Here is a 24,110-nt window from a genome sequence, read left to right as displayed (position 1 = left end):
GATTTCGTATTTTAATTTACAATAAAAATCAGTTATGGAGATACTATAAATCAACATCCTGTAAGCTATTTTTAAGGGGAGAGGTTTAGAAATTATTATTATTTGTTTTTGTTTGTTTAATTTTAATATTAAAATTTTAAACAGATAAAATAAATAATATTTTATTTTAAATTAAAAATTTAGTTTTTTTTGTTATGATTTATCAATCTTTTTAGATTTTAATAAACACTCAGCTTCAGTCTTTAAGGAAATGAAGTGTAATTTTAGATTATTTTAATAAATCTTTGGATTTTTTTAATTTATCTTATTAAAAATGAATCAAAAACAATAATGTGCAAACAATTTCTTTGAGAGTTTTTCAATAATAAATTTTAAGATAAGAAGTTTCCTGCAAAAAAAAATCAATTTTTTGGTTTGATTTGATATTTTTTTTTTTGGTTTAAAGTTTGGGGGCTTTAGATGAAGGAATCATGATTTTCTAAAGATGTTTTTACAAAAACAAAAAAACCTAAAATATTTTTGAAAATTTACAACCACACTGAATCCATTTTTTAGAAAAGAGATAACCCTGAGAAATAACCCCAGACCACATTGAATTGGCACCTTAAAACTTATTGTAGGTTGTTGAACCCTTGAGATGATGCAGCACAAGTGCACTCCAAATAGAACAAGGATAGGGGCAACTATACAAATTTGTCATTTGAATACTCAACATTGATTATTTCTGTTTTTTTTAATCAACTATTTTGCGATCAAGTTTCTTATGTTTGAGCCTCCTCAGAATTAAACAAAACTATTCACTACAAAAGTATCCAGGAGGAACAAAAAAAAAAAAAAAACAAAATAAAAAAGACAATCACAAAAAAAAAACAAAAGCTCACGATCAAACTCCTATTATCATTTTTATTTAATATTTCGATCAGAATAAATATATTATCTATTTATTTCAATTTTATTTGTTTGATATTTAGATTTAAGTTCTTCTTTTTTTTTTTTTTTTTTTTTTAGACTACACATTCAACTCAACCATTCACATTTCGACCAACCAATTCGAACAATTTAATCTACACCAGTCTATTATTTATTTTTCTCTATCTTTATTTTTTTTTTTTCCTTTAATATTAATTAGAATTCTTAATTGACCAAGAACATTCTCGAGATAAATTATAATTTGCAAATTTATATTGTAGGTATCAAGATAGAACGAAAAAACAAAAAAAATTAAATTAAAAAAAAAAAAAAACGATCTTTTAAATGGGTGGTTTTGTAAACTTGAACCATTCTTGTCCTAAGTTTATCATTATCCAACAATGTAATCTTTTAACTAATCACACAAACAAATGCGATATTTCCAAATTGGTTTCAAAAATAAATCATATAAAAAGAAAAAATAGAAGAAACTATCCATTCATTTCACTTTGCAACATTTTATTCAGTAAATCAATGATCAGATCATAAAAATGGTGAATACTTGAACATTTATAAAAAAAGCATAACTCTTTATTATTGTTAATATTGTTATACCAACATCACTTGTTCTTCAATTTAACTCTGGTTGTTGTTGTTTAATGATAAAACAATGTATATGACATAAATAGTTATATTTACTATAACATACCACATCCAGACAACAAACACCACACCATTACCAACATACTCTTCTTCTCTTCTCCACCTATTTTTTTGTTTTTCAATACACTCCCACATCACCATCATCATTAAAACATTATATTAAGCAGCACATCAATAAATACAATAGAGTAACACAGTATTATTGTTTATAAAGATTAGCATTTGTTCATATTTTATATCCATATAGCAACTCTTCTATCTTCTCTTTACAAAGAGTGATAACAAACAAGCAAACAAAACAAAATCAAATCAAACAGGCAATAAGAACATACAAAATCAAAATTACTTCTATACATACATAGGAACTATGTATAAAAATGAGTGATCAACACCCCACTCACCACATAGATATCAAATATCACTCACACAAATAGATAAGGTGTGTCATGAATTGATGTTGGTTTTTTAAATAATAAATTGATTATTGTTATTATTTAATTCTCTCTTTCTCCCTAATAAATATTTATTATTATTATTAAATTATAATTTATTATTTTTTTTTAAAAAATAAAGTAACAATTAATAAAAGAATTATAATATAAATATTTACCTTCACTTCAAAATTTAAAATATCTTTTAATAGTTATGTAATTAAAAAAACATTTATAAATTAAAATAATAAAAAAAATTAAAAACAACAATCAATCAGATCAATTCGTCGTTAAATAAACAAGTAGCACACTCATAAGAAAATATTTTCATTATTATTTAGTTTAAACAACTTATTTGAAATAATAATCATATTAGCATAATAATATTAATAATAATATAGCAAGCAGTAAAGTATCAAGTTTTTCATCATCGTTTTTGTCGACTTCTTTCGTATCGAATGTATACAAGAAGATAGAGAGAGAACTCCTCAAATCGTCCGCAATTAAAATTTAATTTGTGTTGATCAAAATTGGATCGCTTCGAGTCACCAAGATTATTTCGCTATTTTTTTTTTTGGTTCTTTTTTTTTCTAATCTTTGTCTTGACAAGATCAAATCAAAAAAAAAAAACATATCGCACTTTTCTTTTTTTTTTTTTTTTTTTTTTTTTTGATTTCCAACAAAAAAGTCATCACAAACCAACCTTTCACACGCCAAGAACAACAACCTAAATATAAATAAATATTGTTGTTAGGGGTCAAACAAAAACTTTCACAATATTTTTTTTTGTATTTTTTTTTCTGTACAATACCACATACAATCAAAATAAAATAAAATAAAAAATATCAAAAATCATAAACACCATCAACAAACCAATCAGTCAAACATTAAGATCTTCAAAATTCAATTTAGTTTTCACAACTAAAAACTAAAACTAAAAAACAAACAAATAATCAATCACTCACAAATCAAATAAACAGACAATCAAACAATCAATTTTAACCTTTGTACTAATAGTTAAACTTTTTTCTTTTTTTAAAATTTTTTAAATACATTTTTATTAGATTATACTTTTTTAACTATTTATATTTATATATATTTAGGTCTTTACAACAACAGTGTAATATTTATTAATTATAATAGTAATAGTTATTTTTTGTTTTTCCTCGGACAGTATTAGTAATATTCTACTTTACCATATACAAAAATAATCAAACAACACCCACTCCCTTCACACAACAAAATTTGGTAAATAATTAATCACCAAACAACTATCAATTTTTTTATTTTCAATATTTAAAAACACCTAAACAAACAGTCAAATCAAACCAGTCACTTAAATAGCAACAACAACAACAACAAAACAGTAAAATTAAAGATGGGATGTATATTAACAGTTGAAGAAAAGAAGAGTAGATCCATCGATTACCAACTTAGAAAAGATGGTAACTACGCTAAAAATGAAACAAAGTTGCTCTTGTTGGGTCCTGGTGAATCAGGAAAATCGACAATCTTTAAACAAATGAAAATCATTCAAGACGACGGTGGTTTCACAACTGAAGAGAGATTGGAGTATAGATATATCATTTATGGAAATTGTATAAGTCAGATGAAAGTTTTAGTTATGCACGCTGTTAAATGTGAAATTAAACCTTTATCACAAAATGAAGTAAGTGTTTTAATCATAATTATTGTTGTTGTTGTTGAACAACCAACCAACCAACCAACCAACCAATAAAAACAAAACAAAACTAATTGTTAATCTTTTTTTAAATCAATAAAGGAAAGTTTTGATAGAATTTCAAAGATTACACCAGGTGGTAACTCATGGACAAACGAGGTAGCAAACGACATCAAAGCACTGTGGGCAGATGAAAATATCCAAAAAGTATATGAAATGAGAGATAAGAGTTTCCAACTTAATGACTCTGCTGCATAGTATGTTATTATTATTATTATCATTATTTAAAACATTATTATTTATATTAATAATTTACTTTTTTTTTCTTTTTCTTTTTTTTATTTTTATTTTTTTATTTAATTTCTTTTTACAGTTTCTTCCAAAATATAACTAGATTTTCAAGTGAAGATTATATACCAAATCAAGACGATGTTTTAAGATCTAGAGTAAGAACGACTGGTATTCAAGAGGCAAATTTCAAATTCCACGATATCGAGTTTAGAATGCTTGATGTCGGTGGTCAGCGTAGTGAGCGTAGAAAGTGGATTCATTGTTTCGATTCGGTGACAGCAGTGATCTTTTGTGTGGCGATGAGCGAGTACGACCAATCGTTGCGTGAAGACGAATCACAGAATCGTATGAAGGAATCGCTACTGTTGTTTGACGAGATCATCAACAGTCATTGGTTCAGCAACACCGCATTCATCCTGTTCTTCAATAAAGTCGATCTCTTCCGTGAGAAGGTCGTCAAAGTCGATCTCGGTGAGTACTTCCCTGCCTACAAGGGTGGTCTCAACTTTGAGAACGGTTCCATGTTTGTCAAGAGAATGTTTTTAGACCAGTGTCATAACTCACAGATGATCTTCCCTCACTTTACTTGTGCCATCGATACTCAGAACATCCAATTCGTATTCCAAGCCGTTCGTGAAACTTTGTTAATGCACGTTTTGGGTAACCTTGGTTGGGGTCTTCAAAATTAATAATAATAATAATAATATTGATAATAATAATAATAATAATAATAATCATATAATCATCCCTATATATATACATTATATAGTTATAATAAATTAATTTTATACAAAAAAAAAGAATATCTATTTTTTATTTTTATTTTATTATTTCTTTTTGTTTTCTGTTTTGAAGTTTGCTTGATTAACAATACTTTGATAATAATATATGTATATATTTGTAATGTTGTATGATATATAATAAATATAGGTAGAATCATAGATTTGTTTGTTTTTTTTTTAATTATATGTTTTTTATTGATTTGTAAATTTAACATCCACCGACTTGTTCGATTACGACGTCGATGATATCATTGTTTTCCATATTATACTATAATGTTTGTTTAATAAAGTAAGTTGTTAGTATTTATAAATGAACAAAGCGATGTGTTGTGCTATGTTAATATTGTTGTGATAGTTACATCTTTTGGTGTTCTCTCTTGTTGTAATCTTTGACCATCATAAAGGAATCTAATTGAATTTGGATTGATACTTTGTCTTTGACAGTAGGCATCCATCAACTTCTTGAGGGCTGTAACTTTCTTGATTTTGAAAAATACTTCTGTTTGATCCTATTTATTACAATAAAAGTGGTGTTAATTATCTATTTATCTATATACCAATCTCTATCTATCTATCTATCTATGCTATCTCTTATCAAACAGCAACAACTCAAAACATAAGTATATACATACAGAAGCTTGAACTCTAAGATTGATTTGCTCATCAGCAACACCACCTTCCTTCTTCTCTCCCTCTTGCTTTGGTACTCCTGGTTCTTCTTTGGCAGACATCTCTATTTAAAGATTACTAATATATATATATAGTTATAATGTTAATATAAAAGTTACGAAAAAAAAAATAATTTCAAAAATAAAAAAAATAAAAAAAAATATATTTGCAAAAAAAAAAATTAACTTAGCGCGCTCATTTTTTTTTTTTTTTGAAAATTAATGGGTTGTATATTATTATTAGAAGTTATCTGCTAGTCTATGAGTTAAATATCATAAATTATTACTTACATTTAGTATTTGAGTTAGATTAGAAAATGAAAATAGCAATAAAATTTCAATCAGAAAACAATTAACTTTTTTTTTTATATTTATCATTATTTATTAATATCTTTTTATTATTAGTATCGACATAATGACGACACTGATTCTGGAACTGGGAACTTTAAATTTCCCATGAGTGGGAAATATTTGAGAATGAAATTGAACTTCAATAGTACAACTTTTAAAAATTGTTGAGATTTAAAAACAAAAAAAAAAAAAGTAAATCGTTTTAGTTTAAACACATACATAAATAATGTATAATTGTATTTATTAAAATAAAAGTAATATTATTTTGATATATATAAGTATTGGTTGAATAGAGATCTATGCTTTTGGCAGGACTTTGTTTTTTTCTTCAGAATTCTTCTTTTATGCAGGTCTTTTCTTTTCAAGTTAGTTCGTGATACATCATATATTTAGTTGTTGTATTTGTTGACTTGTAATCTAGTTTTTGAGTGGAAGTTCATTTCATTTCATTTCGACATATTGCTTAGCTTTTTCTTTCTGTTTTTGACTCTGTTGACATTCTAGATTGTATCTATCACATTGTAGTTAGCTCAGTCAAATCGATTTAAAACTATACCCTTAGTTTCTTCTTATGTTTGGTTTAGAATTTGAATATTTTCATGTTGATTAACAATTGGAATAGTTTGGAAGGACAACAGTACAAATTTCAATAAGAATATAATATTGCTTTGAAATTTATTTATTAAGCAAACAAACGTAATAGTTTGTTAAGAGAAAAAAGATAGTTTATATTGATATTTCTTGGAAAAGAATAGATTAAATTATTACAAAAATTATCGTATAGTAAGAAGATTGATAGAGGAAAGAGATAGAGATAGAGATGAAAGAAGGTAGATAGAGGATAGATAAAGAAAGAAAGAGAGAGAAAAAGAAAAGCGATAGATAGATAGATAGAAAGAAAGAAAAGAATTATAGTTGAGAGGAGAGAAAAAAAGGTAGAAGAGATAGGAAAATGAAAAGAAAACAAATCAAAAGATAGAAAGGTAGAGAATAAAAAAGAGATGGAATAGAGATAACTAGTTTAGCATAACTAACGACAACACATAATATAGAACAAATAAAATTAAAATAATAGAAGAAAGAAGAAAGAGGAACGAATAGGAAAGAGGATATTATTATTATTATTATTGTTCACAACACAATCGGAGTAGGAGGAGAGGGAAAGGGGAGAAAAGAGGTGGACGAAGAGATAGGAAAAAAAAAACATAATAAAGAATAGAGCTATATAGGAAGAAGTTGTTTCTTTTAAAATCATTTAAAAAAGTTTCGGATAGATAGAGGATCAACATACAAGGAAAATTTAATAAATAAAAGGTAACTATAGGAAAGAAGTATAGATAGAAAAAAGAAAGAGGATAGAGGGAAGAGAAAAGAAAGAGGGTAGAAGAGAAAGAAGAAGGAAAGAGGAAAGAGGAATAGTCAGAGGAAAGGAAAAAGTGGAGTAAGAGGAAGTAAAAAGAAGAGGAAAGAGGATAGAGGATTTACAAAAAGTAGATATATCACGATCTAGGAAAAAGAAAGAGGAAGAAGAAAGAAAGAAGGAAGAGGAAGGGGAGGAGGAGGGGGGAAGAGGAAAGTAAAGGTAGAGGAAAGAATAGGAGGATAGAAGAGTAAGGGAAAGGAGTGGTAAGGAAGAGGTAAAGAAGAGGAAAGAAAGTGTAGTTAGAAGAAGAAGGAGGAGGAGGACAGGAAAGTAAGAAGGTTATAGGAAAGGAGGTCTAGGAAAAGGAAATAAAGAAAGAGAGTAGGAAAAGAAAACTAATTTATCATAGTATTTGGAAAGGAAATTATCTGATAATTAAATCTAACTATTAAATTTAGGTTATAATTACCAAATAGGAGTATTTATAAGGATAGACAGGAGAGACTTTCATAGAGGGTTGGATTATATAGATTAAGTAAAGAGAAGTAGGTAAGAAGTATTATTTTTGTTGTTTTTTTTTAAAAAAAAAGAGGATAGTAGAAAGAGCAGATAGAATCAGTAGTAACACAAAACAAAACAAAACAAAACAAAACAAAACAAAACAAAAATAAAATAAAATAAAAGCTACAACAAGATAGAAAGAGGATAGCTAGAAGATAGAGTAGGAAATAGAATCAAGTAATAAAAAGATAAAAAGATAAAAAAAAAATATAAAGAAATAAAATAGTAATAAAAGATAAAACTGAAAAAAAAAAAAAAAAAGTTAAAAGTATAAACAACTTGACCGACCGTATATTGATTTTAATACTATATTGATGGCGTTTACTTACCTCACCATTTTAATAGCAACCAATACCCAGTGCCACAGAAACCTAGCTAGAAAATTAGTATAGATCAGATCATTTATCAGTATCAGTTCATCAGTAATCAACAATTGGTTAGTTGTTTTATGCTTTTAGTAAAAACCACTATTAATCAAATTCTCTATTAAGAAAAGAAAAAAAAAGAGGGATAGATAAGAGTTATTTTAAAGATAGATTAAAGAAGGAAAAGAATTAACTTTTTTTGATAGGTTAGGAGAAGAAAAGAAAAAAAGTTTTAATTAAAAAAGATAGGCAGAAGAAAAACAAAAAGAATAATAATAAAATTATAAATCATTTGATTGATTAAATATAGAGATATATAAATATAATTATATAATAATAAAATATGAGAACTTGCTAATAGCTTTAAACTATAAGAGGAACTGAAAACTACAACTTAACCACCAATTGGAGATTAATGGTTGTGGTGGGGAGAGAGAAAATTAAACCTGGGTTCTGAACGTATGAATAATAGTTTAGCTAACAGTTGAGAGCATGTTTTGAATTACAAAACCAGAACAAAACTGAGCCAGAGAAAACTAGTTAAATCACAGAACAGTACATTCAACAAAGATGAAACATTGAGAACGAGAACAACAGAGACACTCTTTTTTTAATATTATTAGTTTTTTATCAATTTTTTTTAATTCTTTACTTTTTTTTTTTTCTTTTCATTTTGTTTTACATTATTTGTTAATTTTTTCCAATGATGTATTTACATGATTGAATTTGAATTATTAGTTGTAAAAAAAAAATAAAAAAAGAAAAAGAAAAAGAAATAATAAAATGTAAAACTGGAAAAAAAAATAATATTAAAAGATTGTGCAGTGGAGCAACGAACTAGTAATTTTCAGTGAGTTTCCAAGTAACTAACTTGAGAGACCTTATCAGTATCAGTATCATATGAGAGTTTTTTGTGTATTTTGTTAGATATTTTTTTTATTAAAAAGGAGAGGAGGTAATCTTGAATTGGTGAAGCTGGAAAGTACTATGGATTTGGATTGATTTGATTGGTTGAGTGAGTGAAGTTGAGTATTGAATTGAAAGAGATGGAATGAATGAATGATTGAATGATGGTTCAAGAGGAGAGATATCGCCACCTGATAACAACAACAACCACAACACCTCCTTATTATTGAACATTTAGGAATTGATATAAAGATTGATGAAAATAAAAATATAAATGATTATTATGGTGAAGATAATAATGAATTGATATTTGAATTTTGTTGAATTTCCTTTTTAAATTTAGATTGTTTTTAATAGAAATTTAAAGTTAATACTAGTTTTGTAATTTTAATATTTTAAAAATATATTTTAAAGAAAATATATTTTAAAATTTGTTTTTTAATGTACCTATGATATTTCGGAAATCTCAATGGATATATTAATTAGAAAATGTATCTCTAAAAAGGAGGTCTAGCCTTTGGTTGCTGTGTCTGTTGTTATTAACTGGTACTAACCAACTAATGTTGAACAACCATTCCACGAATTCATTTGCTCTATCTGGAAGTAGGTAGAGTCTGGAGGAGATCACGATCCATTTGTATTTGAGGTCAAACAAGTATGGTATGATTTTGAGTGAATTCCAAACAAAGAGCAAAACTGAAATAGTTTGACTTTATAGGTCAATTGTTTAGTTTTATAAACTATTGATTCTAAAAACCTATTTGAAGTAAATAGAACCAGTTTCAAACTCTTATTTATAGTCAATGATAAGAACGATTTTTAATATCAAATATTTTCCAGTTGGGGGTTTTAGCATAGAAGAGTGTGTGGTAAAGAATTAGGCTGATGTTGTGTTAATATTATACTCTAGGATCACAATTGTGAGAAATCGTTCATATTGCTAGGGTTATTAATATTTATTAAAATAAAAATATTAGAATAATTTTTTTTTTATCGATTCCAGTTGGTGATAATTATTTAGAACAGTTTATTAATTTAGTAGATACTACTCTCAGCAATAGATGTTGTTAAAATAGAAATACAGTTAGATAGACACTCCTCAGCAAATCAATTACAAATTGTTTTGCCAAGCATCAGATGTGAAAAAAATCTGTGGATGTATCAATAATTCTATATATTTTTGAAACACAATTGTTAAAAAAAACATCCCATGATTTCTGAGTTATCTATCCACAAACAAACACTTTCAAACACACACACACTGTCTATCTATTATCACACAACACTATTAATTTTTATTTTTGTTGAATATTATCGAATACCAACAGGCAAACCAAAAATTGATTTCCACTATTTTTGCTTTTTATTGCCTGGCAACATTTTTTGTTTTTGCCACATATAGTTGTGTTGAATTGCTAACATCCATAAAAAAATCCAGTCTTTTCAGCATTCAATTCAATCATGATTACACCCCTTGTATAAGATAGAATCAACCATTTTTTATTATTTGTTCTGTGTACTTGGTCATCAATTCAATTGTACATCAAACAATCAGTCTAGCCAATTCCAAACCCCTTTTTTGAAATCAAAAATATTTTACGAAACCCACAAAATAGTTGTTGTCATTTTCTAAATTTTTAAATAAATAAATACACCACTAATAATAAACACACATAATAATGAAAAAAAGTATGATGCGCAAACAATATTGATAATTAACAACCAATATTGGTGGTGAATTCGATTTTAACTAGCAAAATAAAATTAAATATTATTCATAAGTCAACAACAACAGCATTGGAAGGTGTGTGATTATATTTGACAAATTAATAAATTAAAAAAAAAACATTATCAAATTTTTGTTGGTGCTATATTATTCTATTTATCTACTAATGCTGTGGTTGATAGTGGTGTGGTGTGTTGTTATTTATACATTAAATGCTAGCACAAAATAAAGATAGTATTTAACAAAAAAAACAAAGAAAATGAATAAAAATTAATCATGTGCAACACATCTTAGATGATAATGATAATAATTCGTTAATCCTTAACAGTTGAATACTAATAAAATTCCAAAATAAATTTAAAAAAGGTTATTTCTTTTTAAATATTTTTAATAATATATTTGTCTGACTGTCTGATGGATTGTTAATAACACAGACGTAGATTAAATTTCTTTTTTTCACCCACCTTTAAAGAAAATATTTTAAAGTTGAAAATTCCACAAACAACACTACCATTTGCAACAAAATTTCAATCTGTTTATCTATCGAACGTTGGTGTTTGTTGTTTGAATTGTTAAATTGAATTAATAACCAACATTGCTTACTACTTCTTATAAAAAGTGTATTGTTTTTTAATATTGTTTTGAAATCTATCGTTTCTAAACTTCTGGCGATTCAATAATTTACCAATTTGGTATTACTATATTTATATATGTATACTTTATATGTATATAATTATATATCTTATCTAACTTTCTTTTAGTGCGTGTTTATATATTGTTTTAAAAATCAAATTTAAATTTGTTGAATATGTCTGTCCAGTTAGGAAAACAGATGAATTTTCGGGTTATTAATTAACACTTAAAGTGGAAACTGACTATACAAAAGTAAAAATAACATCAAGTCGATTTCAAAATAAAAAAATCAACTAAAAAAAAATACTTGTAATTTGATTTGACAATGTTATCACATAGATAATTGAAGCATTCATTTTAAAAAAATAATTTGTTTAACTAATTAATTAATCTTTTGGTAGGACATGCTTATTTTCTTTAGATATGTTTATATTTATATTTATATATATTTATTACAAATAAAAATGAATATGTTTGTTTGATTGTAAAAAATAAAAAATAAAAAATTGGTTGCAAAAAAAAAGATGAAAATGAGATTTTTTTTTTATTCAATGATGTGGCGATGGTGATATCAAGAATAAAAAACAAAATAAAATTTACATTTTTTAGCAAATATGCCCTTTTTTTAATTTAAATTGAACACCAATGATGTTTTTTTTTTTTGATCCCCTTTAAGAGCTTTTACAAAAAAAAAATTAAAAAAAAATTAAAAAAAAACCAAAAACAAACAACTCTTTCATTCAAACTTAAAAGGTTTATTGATAGTGTGTGTGTTATTTATTTATTACTGGACAACTCTCTATTTGATTTGTTCACCACCCCAACTAAACTTTGACAAAAAAAAATTATTAATAAGACAAAGTAAATTAAATATTTTGTTTGTTTTTTTAGTGTTTTTTGTTTATTACACAACTTTCAATACTCCTTCTGTTACATAAACAACAAGACAACTAACTACTACATTTTGTATAATAGTAAAGTTTAAGCAATACTACTCAACCTCAAATTAATTAATTAATTAAAAAACAAACAATATATATATTTATTCATCGAATTATAATAACAGTTAAATTCTATGGAGTCAAAAGAAATTTCTACTTTTAGAAGAATATCAAATGTATGTAAATTAAATTAGTTGTAAACATGACAAAGCATATGATTTTGACTGTCTGTCGGTCGGTCGGGACATTCTATCTTTATCATTCCCATCCGATATTGGAATGAAACAGAACTATGATAATCAAGTTAAACTACATATTCCAACAAACCGGAGATCATTATCATTATATCTCCGATATTAAATTTGCATAGATCGACTACAAATATAAACAGTTACACTATATATCATCAAATTTTAGATTATTCAAATAATAAGATTTATTTATTTAATTAAACACAACAACAAGCAACTTATTTTAATTATAATCAAATTCGTTAATACGTTAATAATGTTTATATTATTATCAATTCAATCATAACAATAATACTAATAATAATGATAATAATGATGTAATTGTAATGAATTAACTTTTTTTTTTGTATATTTTTTATTATTATTTTAGACACTACAACATCTTAGTACATATCATCTTAGTTTACCAGTTGAAGATGGCACTGAAAATGAACATCCACTACGTTCACCTGATATCGATATGTTGAAGCATCTATTGGACGGTGACTTTAAGCGAGACAGAACTCAAATTAGACAACTCATTCAAAATAGTAAATCATTCGAAGAAATACATCTAATCGAATCTATTTCGCCAGAGGTTCATCGTGAGAGAACTATTCAAGCTGTTAGAGAGGTAATTGATTTATCAATTGTTTCTGTAACTGATATGAAAGGTAAGAGTTAACAATCATACTATTGAACTTATCATATTTGATTGATTAACTGATTAGTTTGATTGATTAATTAATTATAATATAGATAATCCAGAGAAATTCTTATCATGGTTTGAAACAGTTTCAATATGTGATCTTTCTGTGGTATTAAAGTTTGCTGTTCAATATAATCTCTGGGGTGGAACTGTATTGTTTTTGGGAACAAAGAAACATCACGATAAGTATTTGAATGATATTTCCAATGGTAAGTTGTTGGGTGTTTTCGGTTTGACAGAGTTGGGTCACGGAAGTAATGTACAGGGTTTAGAGACAACCTCGACCTACGACAATGCCACTGGCGAGTTTATCATTAACAGTCCGACTTGGACCAGTCAAAAGTATTGGCCCGGTAACATTTCTGCTCACGGTCAGATGGCTACTGTATTTGCGCGTCTAATAGTCGATGGTACCGATCATGGTGTTCACGCATTCATCGTACCTATCAGGAGTGCACCATCGCCTGGCAAACCATACGGTGAAGTTCTGCCTGGCGTAGAGATTCGCGACATCACTCAAAAGTCGGCGTACAACGGTATAGACAATGGTGGATTGCTCTTTAGAAACGTTCGAATTCCCAAGGACAACATGTTGGATCGCTTCAGCTGTGTCAACGAGCGAGGTCAGTATCAATCGACTGTGCCACCCAACCGACATTTTGCTGCGATGATGTCAGTGTTTTTCATTGGTAGACTGTGTATCTCATCGATCTCGCTGACAGCGATGAAGTCAGGACTGGTTGTGGCACTCTCCTACAGTCACAATCGTAAGCAATTCGGTCCACCCAAGCAACCGGAACAACCGATCATCAATTACTCTACACATCAACGACGTCTGATTCCATGGATTGCCAGATGCTACACACTCGATTTCACACATAAATACGTTGTCAAGTCATCGAAATCAATGGATGTTCTACACTCCTACTCGAGTGGTCTCAAAGCAGTGACATCGTGGGACTCTCTCGTTGCTCTACAGAATGCACGTGAGTGTATGGGTGGTCAAGGAATGAGGCTGAAATCAAGAATAACAGTACTCAGAGCACACAGTGACATGTGTACCACCGGTGAAGGTGACAACATCGTTCTCTGCCAACAAGTCGCCAAATTCCTACTTTTCAAATACAACAACTCAATCAACGAAGGTGGTTCATTCACTGGCGAACTCGAATACGTAAACAACATCCACAGACCAACCACTGAGAATTGGCGTAGTCTATCGTACCAACAATGGTTATTAGAAAAGAGAGAATTTGCATTAATTAAAGAAGTAAATATATATTATAATAATATTAATAATAATTTTGAAATTATTGTACAATTTGATTATTAACTTTACTTTAATACATTATTTATTTAGTTACATAAAAAGATGTATACTTCAAATCCAAGTATTAAACCAAATTCAGAGGAATGGTATCATCTTTGGGATAAATGTTTGAATCTAGCAATTCAGTTGACTAAAGCCAATGTCGATAGATTGGTACATTCAATCTTTTTACAAAAGATTATCAGTATCACAAAGGAATCAAATGCAAGTACTCTTCAGATGTTAAAGAAACTCTGTTGTCTCGATGGATTGGTTCAAATTCAAAGAGATCTGGGATTCTTTTGTTCCACCGGAATCATCTCTGGACATGACAAGTGGGTAAAGTTGGACGATGAAATCAATGCTCTTTGCAAAGAAATCACACCATTTTCAAGAGAACTAGTTGAACCATTTGGTATTCCACCAAGGTATGTTTATTATTAATCAAATAGTCAATTATTATTTAATATATAAATGTATATTAACATTATTTATTTTAATTATTATTATTATAGATTCCATCCATATCAAAACTCTTTGGAATAAAAGTTGTAAAAAAAATTAAATAAATAAAAAGAAAAACAGATAAAACATGTTTGAATGTACATTTACGTTTTATATATATTATTTTAAAATTCTTATTATTATTACTATTATTATTTTTAAATTATTATTACTATTTATGTTGGATCTAATTCAACTGCTCTTGCATTCTTTTTCAAATTATCAACTAACCATGACAATCCTTCATTTAATCCTTGTCTAAAAATAGAAATAGATATATATATATATATGTTAAAATTAGTTCATATTAATCTAATTCTTTTTTAAATATTAATATTTACCCTGTATGTGCAATTAAAGGTTGAAGTTGTATATTTCTTGAAACATCAGTGTTGTCTTTCATGTTGTTGGTAACGGATTTAAACATAGTAGAGAGTATATCTATCCTCTGTGCATCTGGTAAGTCTTGTTTGTTGAAAAATAAGAGTAGCGGTACATCTTTGAGATCGTGATGTGAAATGATTCTTTCTAGCTCTGTCTTTGACTCGTCTAGTCTCTCTAGATCTGCAGAGTCTACCACGTAGATGACTGCGTGTATACTCGTATAATATTTATCCCAAATGGTTCGAAGATCGATTTGACCACCCAAATCCCAAAATATCAATTTAACATTATCAATAATGATTCTTCCAACTAATTATCATAACAATAATAATAATAAATAATAGAAGAAGAGTGTATAAATAACTATGATTATTTCTGATCACTTTTGAATCCCTGACTAGTCAAAGAAAAAGTAAACAATTTAAAAAGACATACTATTTAAACCAACAGTTGGTATGATTGATTGTGGAGGTAAACCAGGTGTCTTTGTATATTTCGTTTTAATCTCTTCTAGTAATGTCTAAAAATGATAATTTAACGCATATAAGGTTAGATCATCATTTAAGATGATAATCATTGATTCGATTCGGTATGTGATAATTACAGTTTTACCAGCACCATCTAAACCTAATATCAGTACATAATACTCTGTTTTACTAAAAAGATATTTAAATAAACCATATAATAAACCAAACATATTGTGTATACAAATATATATAAAATAATAATAAAAATAAAATAAAATGCAAAATATTTTAATTAATTAGGCAAAATTTGAAATTTAATTTGGGAGGGTGAATAAAGTTGACTACACACACATAAGTACACCTAACAACAAAGTTTTAAATAAATAAGATTGATTGTTTTGTTTTGTTTTTTTATTACAACATGTTGATTTGATTGATATGATTGATTGATTTCTTAAATTGGAGTTGTTCCTCTGAGCAAGAATGCCTTAGAGGTAACATCTTTCTTTGGTCTTGTGAGGAAGGTGGTTCTTGAATTGGATCTCTCATCGATGACGTATAGACCTGAATTAACCAAGTGATTTACCAACTTTTCTTTGTATTCTCTGCTGAGAACTTTAGCTAAGATATATAAAAATAATAAATAAATGATCATGATTTATCATTTGGGTTTAAGTTTCTCTGATTGTCTTACGTAGTGCATTGTTAAAGATTACGCTGAAGCTACCATCTTTCTCATCGATTGTAACATCTTTATTGGTTTCTTTCTCTGATTGTCTTACGATATTATTGTACACTGTTTCCATTTATTTATCTATTTATTTTATTTCTTTAATTAATTGTTTTAATATTAAAATTTTGTAACAATCAGTTTGGTCTTAACTAGTTAACTAAAAAATCTTTTTTTTTTTTTTTGACACCCAAAATAAACACCCATTGGGTATTTTTATTTGAATTTTATATTATCATTAAGATTTCCCAAACCTAGGTATAAGCAATTGATTTATTTTAATTCAAATTAAAATAATAATATGATTAAAATTTTTCATATTCTTTTATCTATTTTAAATGAATATTATTTTATTTATTAATTTCATTTTTAAGATCTTAAAAGTAGAAATGAAAAAGAACTATTATATTTACATAGATCAATCAACTAAAATCATATTTATACATATATGGAAATGATATTTATTTGATAGAACCTATTCTAATTTCGGTTTTTTTTTTGTGATATTTGTTTTTATTTGTGGTATGTCTTGAAAAACACCCAACCACATCGATCTCGTAACCAGAGATTTTTTAACTTAAGTTACCCACAACCGAGTAATTTCATTGTCAACAATTTAAATATTCATTAACTATTAAATTAAAATCATTAATAATCATTTATAATAGTTTACAATATAAATAAATGTTTTGAAATATAGCACAACTAAAACTTTACAATAGATCGATATATAGATAGATAAATAGATAGATAGATATAATATAGTTATAATCTTCTTTTTCTTTTTTTTTTTTCTTTTTTTTTTCTTTTCTTTTTATTGGATTATATTATATAAAATAGAAATAGAGTATTACTATTTATATAATAATAATAATAATAATAATAATAATAATAATGTTAGAAGGATTGCTTTACGATATTATATTCTTTTGTTGTTCGATCGGTGTTTTCGCAATCTATCATGTCCAGTTGTTCTTAAGATCGAAATCATCGACTGGTCATCTAACTTCTATTGGTAGAAATCATCAGCATCGTGAGGAATGGCTTGAGCTTATGATACGAGGCAAAAAGGATATTCTAGCAGTACAAACCTTGAGAAACCTGGTGATGGCCGCTTCATTACTAGCAACAGCATCTATCACCCTGGTAGTATTAATCTTAAACATCGTTGTAAACAACAATCTCTCGGCTGTATTCGATAAGATAAGAATACTAGGTGCCAACAATAAAGAGGTTCTCATTTACAAAGCATTTATCTTGATATTGGTGTATCTTTTTTCTTTCTTAAACTTTGCAACATCTATAAGGTAAATTTAATATATCTTAACATAATATTGTGCAAAAACAAAAAATAATTTTGAAATAACAAGACTAACACTTCTTTATAATTTAAATTAGATATTCTACACATCTAGCATTTCTTATAAATATTAATGATTGTAGTATGCGATATTGTAATAAAATAATGAGAAATGCGAGTAATCATTATACATTTGGTGTAAGATCATTCTATTTCTCGATGGTGGTCATTCTTTGGTTCTTTGATCCAATCTTTTTGATTGTATCTACTGTTCTACTGGTAATATGGTTGTACTTTGGTGACAGTTCAGATTTTGTAATTCCAATTGAAGAGAAGAAAGCTGCAAGAAATTCTGCTACCAACAGTACCGATGTTGAAATGGCAGCTAAAATAAATTAAAACATATGTTTTGTTTGGACATTAAGACCTAAATTGCGAAAAGGTATCAATAATGTGCATATTTTCTTTGAAGCTTTTTTTTGTTTTTGTAAAAAATAATCACAATCTAGATTTTAAAAAAAAAAATAACATCATTCTTTGAATAATGAAGATATTATATTCTGACCAAACAAATCCAATTGTAGTCACTTAATTGGTTGATATTGTAAAAGTACCTAAATAATTATGCAAATTTTGTTATAGTTATTTTAAATGAATACAATTTTATCTCTTTTATTTTTCTTCAATTGTTATCCAATTAACAGCTGCTGACTTGAATGAAGTTCAAGGAATCAATATTGGATTATATAACTTGGCATCTAATTCACCTGTTTGTATTAAATAGTTAATTATAAAAATCAAAATAATTAGTTTATTAATATTTGTTTATTATTTAGGGAGCAAGTTCAAGTACAAGATATTTAGATGCAAATTTATTTTGTTGTACAAATACCTATCTCTCTCCATCTGTAGGTGGATCTTTTACAGGTACAATATGGGTTCTGGAAAGTGGAGGTGTAATAGGTGGTGTACAACAATATAAGTTGAGGAATACCGCTGCCAAGTATGTAGGAGCTGAAACTGTAAATATTTACCTTACATGTGATTTCGAAACTCTAGATGTAATATTGGGACCTTCCACACCAAACAACTCTCATCAAAGTAGTAGATGGACTGCAATTTTAAATGATTATGGTGACTATTCATTCCAATGCCAATCGGATAATCCATTGATCACCGGACAATGGTTTATTGATGCAATGGTATTCCCAAATCAAGGTAGAGCTTTGGGTTCTGTTTATCTATCTCCTTCAAACAGTCCTAGTTACTCTGGTACCCATTGGTATGTTTCAAACCTTGTCTAAATAAAAAAAACAATAGAATGAAAAAAAAAATAGTAAAAATTGTTTTGTTTTTATTCTGATGGCTAAAGTCGAAAAATCTTTCTAATATCAGTTGATAAGTAAATGATTTATGAATAAAGCGATCGAGAGGTACACCTCATTGTCTAGTTATCCTTGCTCTCTAAACAAGTGGAATGGAAGGTTCATTTCAAAGTTGGTTACAATTGTTGTAACTGTCGAAACCATCAAGATGTCCATGTTGGTACTACCCTCCAAAGTCACATACCAACTCAATGAATGTATTTGATATCTCATCTTATATTTGTTGATTTTTTTGATAAACTTTGACTACTGAAAGTTGTTAATGGAAGATTGAATATCGAAACTAGATGGTAGTTTACTATTGTTATTGATATGCTTGATAATTTCAGATTTAATTCTATTGAAATGATCTAATAAATGAAGATTATGTTGTTTGGAAGTGTGATTGTTTCGTCTTTGTTTAGTGTTGCTGCAAGTTTAAAATATGAAAAGGAATGGGTTGGATTGCATTCTACTGCTTTCAAATATAGTTGTTGTTCTGTCATTAATTGTCCATCATTTAGTGTGGTAGATTCACCACTCGAAAGTGAATTTGCAAGGTTATAGTATGAACTGTAATTGGTAGGATCATATTCTGTTGCTTTCAAATATAGTTGTTGTTGTGTCATTGCTATGCCAGAAAGTAGAATGATAGATGATCACTGTTAAGAATTAATGCCAACTTGACATATGCATAACTTGGATGAAGATTGATGACTTTTAATAAAAGTTATTCTTTCGTTGATTCACCTGTTGAGAGTACAATTGTTGATCATTATGTTCAAGTGTCATTGCTAGTTGGAGGAGTGCATCTTTGTCATCCTTATAACTGATACTATTCTGATGTTTTCTTTTCATTTCTAAATAAAATAAGAATAATCTTTTTATATCTAAATAGATATAAATTGTCTAAACTACATGATAATAATTCGAAAAAACAAAAAAACAATTAAGAGAGAAATTCTACCTTAATTTGTATCTCATGTGTGGGAATTTTTTTCTAATATATTTAAAAAATTAAAAGATGATTTCAAATTCATCTTTTAAAATAATAAAAACCAGTCCAATGAAAAAGAAAATTATTTATTCTTTATTTTACATTTATACAATTAAAAAATTTTTTAATCTATTCTACTTTTAATGTGTTCTACATGTTTGGACAATCAACATCTATACTTGAAATCAATAGAATATAATCCAACCCATTCCGATTCATACTATAACCTTGTTTTCACACTCTCAAGTGGTGAATCAATCACACTTCCAAATGGGCAAATAATGACTCAACAACAACTATACTTGAAATCAATAGATTGTGGTCCAACAGGCTCCAATTCATATAATAAACTTGCAAATACACTTTCAAGTGGTGAGTCAATAACACTTCCACTACACTTTCAGAGGGTGAATCGATCACACTTAACAATGGACAATCAATGACACAACAACTTTACTTGAAAGCAATAGAGTGTGATCCAGAGAATTTACTATCATATAATAATCTTACAACTACACTTTTAAGAGGTAAATCAGTCATACTCCCCAATCGACAAATTATGACTGCCCAACAACTATACTTGAAAGCAAAGCAAATAAATTTCAATAAAATTTATTATTAGTTTTACATATAAAAAAACAAGGTTGTATTTATTTAAATTTTAATTTTGGTGTGTTGTTATTGGTTGTTGGGATCGGATCGCATAAATTAAATAATTAATCGGACTCACTCTGTAATGTGTTGAGCGTTTTTGTTTTTAAACTACTACTACAGATGAAGGAAGAATTGAGAATCTATAAACATCGTTGACTTTTTTAAGCCTTGATGTTCTTTCTTCGGCTCTCTTTCCAGTGACAATGAGATCATGTAGATCGTCAACCATCAATCTATTGATATTAAAGAAAGAATGATGTCTCTCTGACATGTTTGAATCTAAATCACCAGTATCGATAATATCTACATCCAAAGATCTACCATAGTCATCACTGATTGGATTAATATTATTACCAAGATTTTGTTTCTGTAACATTTTGAATGCCATTTTAATTGCCATATCTCTATGATCTGCATAAACTGTAATTCTTGGACAATACTATTATTATTATTAAAACAACAATGGTTAGAATTTTGAAAAATATAATAATACAGAAATCGATTTAAACATACATTTCTAAGTTCATCATAATCATTCTTGAAAGTTTCTATTTCATAATCTGGGTTCAAGAAGATCAAGTTGGTTAAACTGATTTTCGATTCGTGTTGACGTTGTTGTTGCTCTGGCACGTTTGGAATGTTGTTGAAACTAACGTTTGGACTGAGTACCATTCTCTTTCCAAATGCTTTCTTTACTTTAGAGAATGAACGCAGCAAGAATCTTGTACCCATACTGTGACACATGATATGAAGATTTCTAATTCCAGCATTACCAAGACTCTCGATAAACTTTTGAAGATCTCTGTGATTGTCATTGTCAGAGGCAATCGAATGTGCGCACCAATACAACAATGAACTGGTAGAAGATGGCCAATTGAAAACAAATGGTTTAATATGATTAGGGAAATGTCCAAGTGCAAGGAATTGAGCGAATACTAAAAAAAAAAATAAAGAACAATAACCATATTAATTATTAAAATCCAATAATAATTATAATCCAAAGTAGATTAGATTCATACCTTTTAAGTGCATCTTTCAAATCATGATCATATCCATGAATAAATAATAAACCTTCACTAGTTTGACTGGAAATCCAATTATTATCTAAAACTAAACTCTTTTTATCCTTTGATATTAATTCGATTTCAACCTTTCCTTGTTTCTATAAGATAATAATAATAATAGTTAGTTAATATTTAAATGGTTAAATTTATCATAATTATTACATACCAAAAGCTTTGATTTATGACCTGATACTAATAAAGTATCCATCTTTCTATCTACTGATACAACAATTGAGGTCTAAATTAAAAAAAAAAAAGTTGTTAATATTCAATCTATTATTTTGAATATGTATATTGTTTTTTTTCAAACTTACCAAAGTTTTATCATCATCACTATGTTTATAACTTCTATTTTCAAATAATTTTTTAATACATGAACACTTCTTGCATGAACATAAGTCAGGACCTTTAATCATGCTAACCTTTGGATAACCCTTGAAGAAGTTACCAGAGACACAACACTCGACTGCAGCAACACCGGTGTGTAGTGGTACACGATCGAGCCAACTCTTACCACCACCGTTCGTTCCGTAGACGATACGCAAGTTGACGAGTAGCGAACGAGTGTCGTTCTCCATCGATTCGAACGGTCCAATCGGGATACCATCCTCCCAGTAACCAGAGAGCAACTCACCCTGATAACTGGTATCCATCCACGTACCGATGCCGTGAGGACGACCGTCGACCAACGGACCCTCGTAGATACAGGTGGTGGGTGCACGGAAGCAGTTACGCTGCTTAATGGTGAATCGATTGCTCTCACCCTTGATCCAACTCTCCTTGTCGACCATCAGGGTGATCGCACCAGTAATCGAGTAGAAACAACGCATGATATAGGGGAACACGAAATAACAGACAATAGTAAACACCAGTCCACCACTGGCAACACACAACAACGGTATATAATACTGTTTCTTATAGTACAAATCGAATATAAAGAATAAATAGAGTGTCGAGTATGCTTCCAACGATACTATTCTAACCACCATAGCAAATCTAGGTATAATTAAACCAAGTGATGTTGAAATGAATCCCATCAATATAAATTCTAAAATGAAACCCTGTGGTTTGAGATTGATTACAAATTGATATTTCAAATTAGCACAATCATTTATCAAACTAAACATATTATTATTATTATTATTATATTTACATCAGTACGTTGGAAATGATAAATCTGTAAGAATAGATATGCACCATAAGCAGCCAAAAAGAAAGCAAACCACAGAATTGAAAAACCTCTTTTTTCATTTGTAAAAGTACCTCTTTGTAATCTTGACCATTGTCTTTTTTTCATAAACCAATAAGTACTATATATATGTTTAAATTAATAATTTGATTCCGATTTCGATTGTTTTGTTTTTACAGACATACTATTGTAATTCAGTTGCTATTACGGTTTCAATGGAATCATCTAGTGGACTGACAGAAGATGACATCGGTACACTATTGTAGTTATCGTATGTGCTATTTGGTGAAGCACTCTCTCTATTTTCTCTAACATTTTCGATATTATCTCTAAGATTACTTAAAAATCTATATTTTGTTTGAATTTGATATTTTTGATATTAAATTCAAGATATTATTAGGATACTTGTTTTTCTTTTTTCTTTTTTCTTTTTTTTTGAAAACAAAGTTTAAAGTTATATGTATGTTACCTTTCTTCAACATTTATGTCACCTAATAAATGTGACCTTTCATCCATGATTATTATTATTATATTACTATTTGATAACTATTATTATTTATATATATATACAAAAACTAAAACAAAAAAAAAAATAAATTATATATTATTATGATATTAATTTAATGAGAATATAAATAATGCTAAAACACAACTACAACCATATTATATTATATGTATTTAAAGTGAACTTAATTGATTGATCTGATTAATGATTCAAATTTACTTTATTCATTAAGATTGATTAATCAATGATACTCTTTTACTACTCGTAATACTCTCTAGTGATTATTGATTAAATAAGTAATGTGATTTTAAAAATAAAAAAAATAAAAATAAAAAAAGTAAGTAATAATAATCAAGAGTAAAAATGAATGCGTTTTGACAAAAAAAAAAAAAAAACCAAAACAAAAACAAAAAAAAAATACAAAAAACTACAA

General features: G+C 27.7%; 11 protein-coding genes across 11 annotated transcripts; 6 read left to right on the top strand and 5 right to left on the bottom strand.

Moving 5' to 3' along the window:
* Positions 1-3,381: 3,381 nt before the first annotated feature.
* On the top strand, positions 3,382-4,664 carry gpaE (guanine nucleotide-binding protein subunit alpha; the record flags this gene model as incomplete). Its single annotated transcript, XM_020579218.1, has 3 exons — positions 3,382-3,672; positions 3,787-3,941; positions 4,058-4,664. The coding sequence occupies 3 exons, from the start codon at positions 3,382-3,384 to the stop codon at positions 4,662-4,664; spliced, it is 1,053 nt and encodes a 350-aa protein (XP_020431057.1).
* A 301-nt stretch (positions 4,665-4,965) lies between these two features.
* sumo (small ubiquitin-related modifier) lies at positions 4,966-5,488 on the bottom strand (the record flags this gene model as incomplete). Its single annotated transcript, XM_020579217.1, has 3 exons — positions 4,966-5,025; positions 5,117-5,266; positions 5,390-5,488. 3 exons carry the CDS (start codon positions 5,486-5,488, stop codon positions 4,966-4,968), a joined length of 309 nt encoding a protein of 102 aa, XP_020431056.1.
* A 338-nt stretch (positions 5,489-5,826) lies between these two features.
* Positions 5,827-11,686, bottom strand: PPL_08399 (uncharacterized protein; the record flags this gene model as incomplete). The annotated part of the gene is made up of 5 exons (XM_020579216.1): positions 5,827-5,927; positions 8,615-8,669; positions 8,937-9,050; positions 10,572-10,600; positions 11,638-11,686. The coding sequence occupies 5 exons, from the start codon at positions 11,684-11,686 to the stop codon at positions 5,827-5,829; spliced, it is 348 nt and encodes a 115-aa protein (XP_020431055.1).
* A 108-nt stretch (positions 11,687-11,794) lies between these two features.
* On the top strand, positions 11,795-15,065 carry acoA (acyl-CoA oxidase; the record flags this gene model as incomplete). Its single annotated transcript, XM_020579215.1, has 6 exons — positions 11,795-11,806; positions 12,397-12,447; positions 12,893-13,175; positions 13,261-14,480; positions 14,571-14,947; positions 15,035-15,065. 6 exons carry the CDS (start codon positions 11,795-11,797, stop codon positions 15,063-15,065), a joined length of 1,974 nt encoding a protein of 657 aa, XP_020431054.1.
* Positions 15,066-15,199: 134 nt separating this feature from the next.
* Positions 15,200-16,680, bottom strand: arfrp1 (ARF-like protein; the record flags this gene model as incomplete). The annotated part of the gene is made up of 7 exons (XM_020579214.1): positions 15,200-15,281; positions 15,365-15,716; positions 15,843-15,927; positions 16,012-16,063; positions 16,293-16,438; positions 16,461-16,495; positions 16,569-16,680. 7 exons carry the CDS (start codon positions 16,678-16,680, stop codon positions 15,200-15,202), a joined length of 864 nt encoding a protein of 287 aa, XP_020431053.1.
* Positions 16,681-17,498: 818 nt separating this feature from the next.
* PPL_08396 (DUF599 domain-containing protein) lies at positions 17,499-18,303 on the top strand (the record flags this gene model as incomplete). The annotated part of the gene is made up of 2 exons (XM_020579213.1): positions 17,499-17,911; positions 18,003-18,303. 2 exons carry the CDS (start codon positions 17,499-17,501, stop codon positions 18,301-18,303), a joined length of 714 nt encoding a protein of 237 aa, XP_020431052.1.
* A 145-nt stretch (positions 18,304-18,448) lies between these two features.
* On the top strand, positions 18,449-19,208 carry PPL_08395 (uncharacterized protein; the record flags this gene model as incomplete). The annotated part of the gene is made up of 2 exons (XM_020579212.1): positions 18,449-18,484; positions 18,741-19,208. The coding sequence occupies 2 exons, from the start codon at positions 18,449-18,451 to the stop codon at positions 19,206-19,208; spliced, it is 504 nt and encodes a 167-aa protein (XP_020431051.1).
* Positions 19,209-19,646: 438 nt separating this feature from the next.
* On the top strand, positions 19,647-19,835 carry PPL_08394 (uncharacterized protein; the record flags this gene model as incomplete). Its single annotated transcript, XM_020579211.1, has 1 exon — positions 19,647-19,835. The coding sequence occupies one exon, from the start codon at positions 19,647-19,649 to the stop codon at positions 19,833-19,835; it is 189 nt and encodes a 62-aa protein (XP_020431050.1).
* Positions 19,836-19,940: 105 nt separating this feature from the next.
* Positions 19,941-20,126, bottom strand: PPL_08393 (uncharacterized protein; the record flags this gene model as incomplete). The annotated part of the gene is made up of 2 exons (XM_020579210.1): positions 19,941-19,985; positions 20,019-20,126. 2 exons carry the CDS (start codon positions 20,124-20,126, stop codon positions 19,941-19,943), a joined length of 153 nt encoding a protein of 50 aa, XP_020431049.1.
* A 420-nt stretch (positions 20,127-20,546) lies between these two features.
* On the top strand, positions 20,547-20,887 carry PPL_08392 (tetratricopeptide repeat protein; the record flags this gene model as incomplete). Its single annotated transcript, XM_020579209.1, has 2 exons — positions 20,547-20,637; positions 20,670-20,887. 2 exons carry the CDS (start codon positions 20,547-20,549, stop codon positions 20,885-20,887), a joined length of 309 nt encoding a protein of 102 aa, XP_020431048.1.
* Positions 20,888-21,022: 135 nt separating this feature from the next.
* On the bottom strand, positions 21,023-23,688 carry PPL_08391 (uncharacterized protein; the record flags this gene model as incomplete). Its single annotated transcript, XM_020579208.1, has 8 exons — positions 21,023-21,358; positions 21,433-21,854; positions 21,991-22,081; positions 22,150-22,221; positions 22,298-22,717; positions 23,137-23,293; positions 23,358-23,510; positions 23,642-23,688. The coding sequence occupies 8 exons, from the start codon at positions 23,686-23,688 to the stop codon at positions 21,023-21,025; spliced, it is 1,698 nt and encodes a 565-aa protein (XP_020431047.1).
* Positions 23,689-24,110: the final 422 nt, after the last annotated feature.

Source organism: Heterostelium album (assembly GCF_000004825.1).
Source record: "Heterostelium album PN500 unplaced genomic scaffold PPL_scaffold8, whole genome shotgun sequence".
NCBI lineage: Eukaryota > Evosea > Eumycetozoa > Acytosteliales > Acytosteliaceae > Heterostelium > Heterostelium album.
Note: the sequence above shows the minus strand (reverse complement) of the source record. Positions and strands in the feature narration are given on the sequence as shown.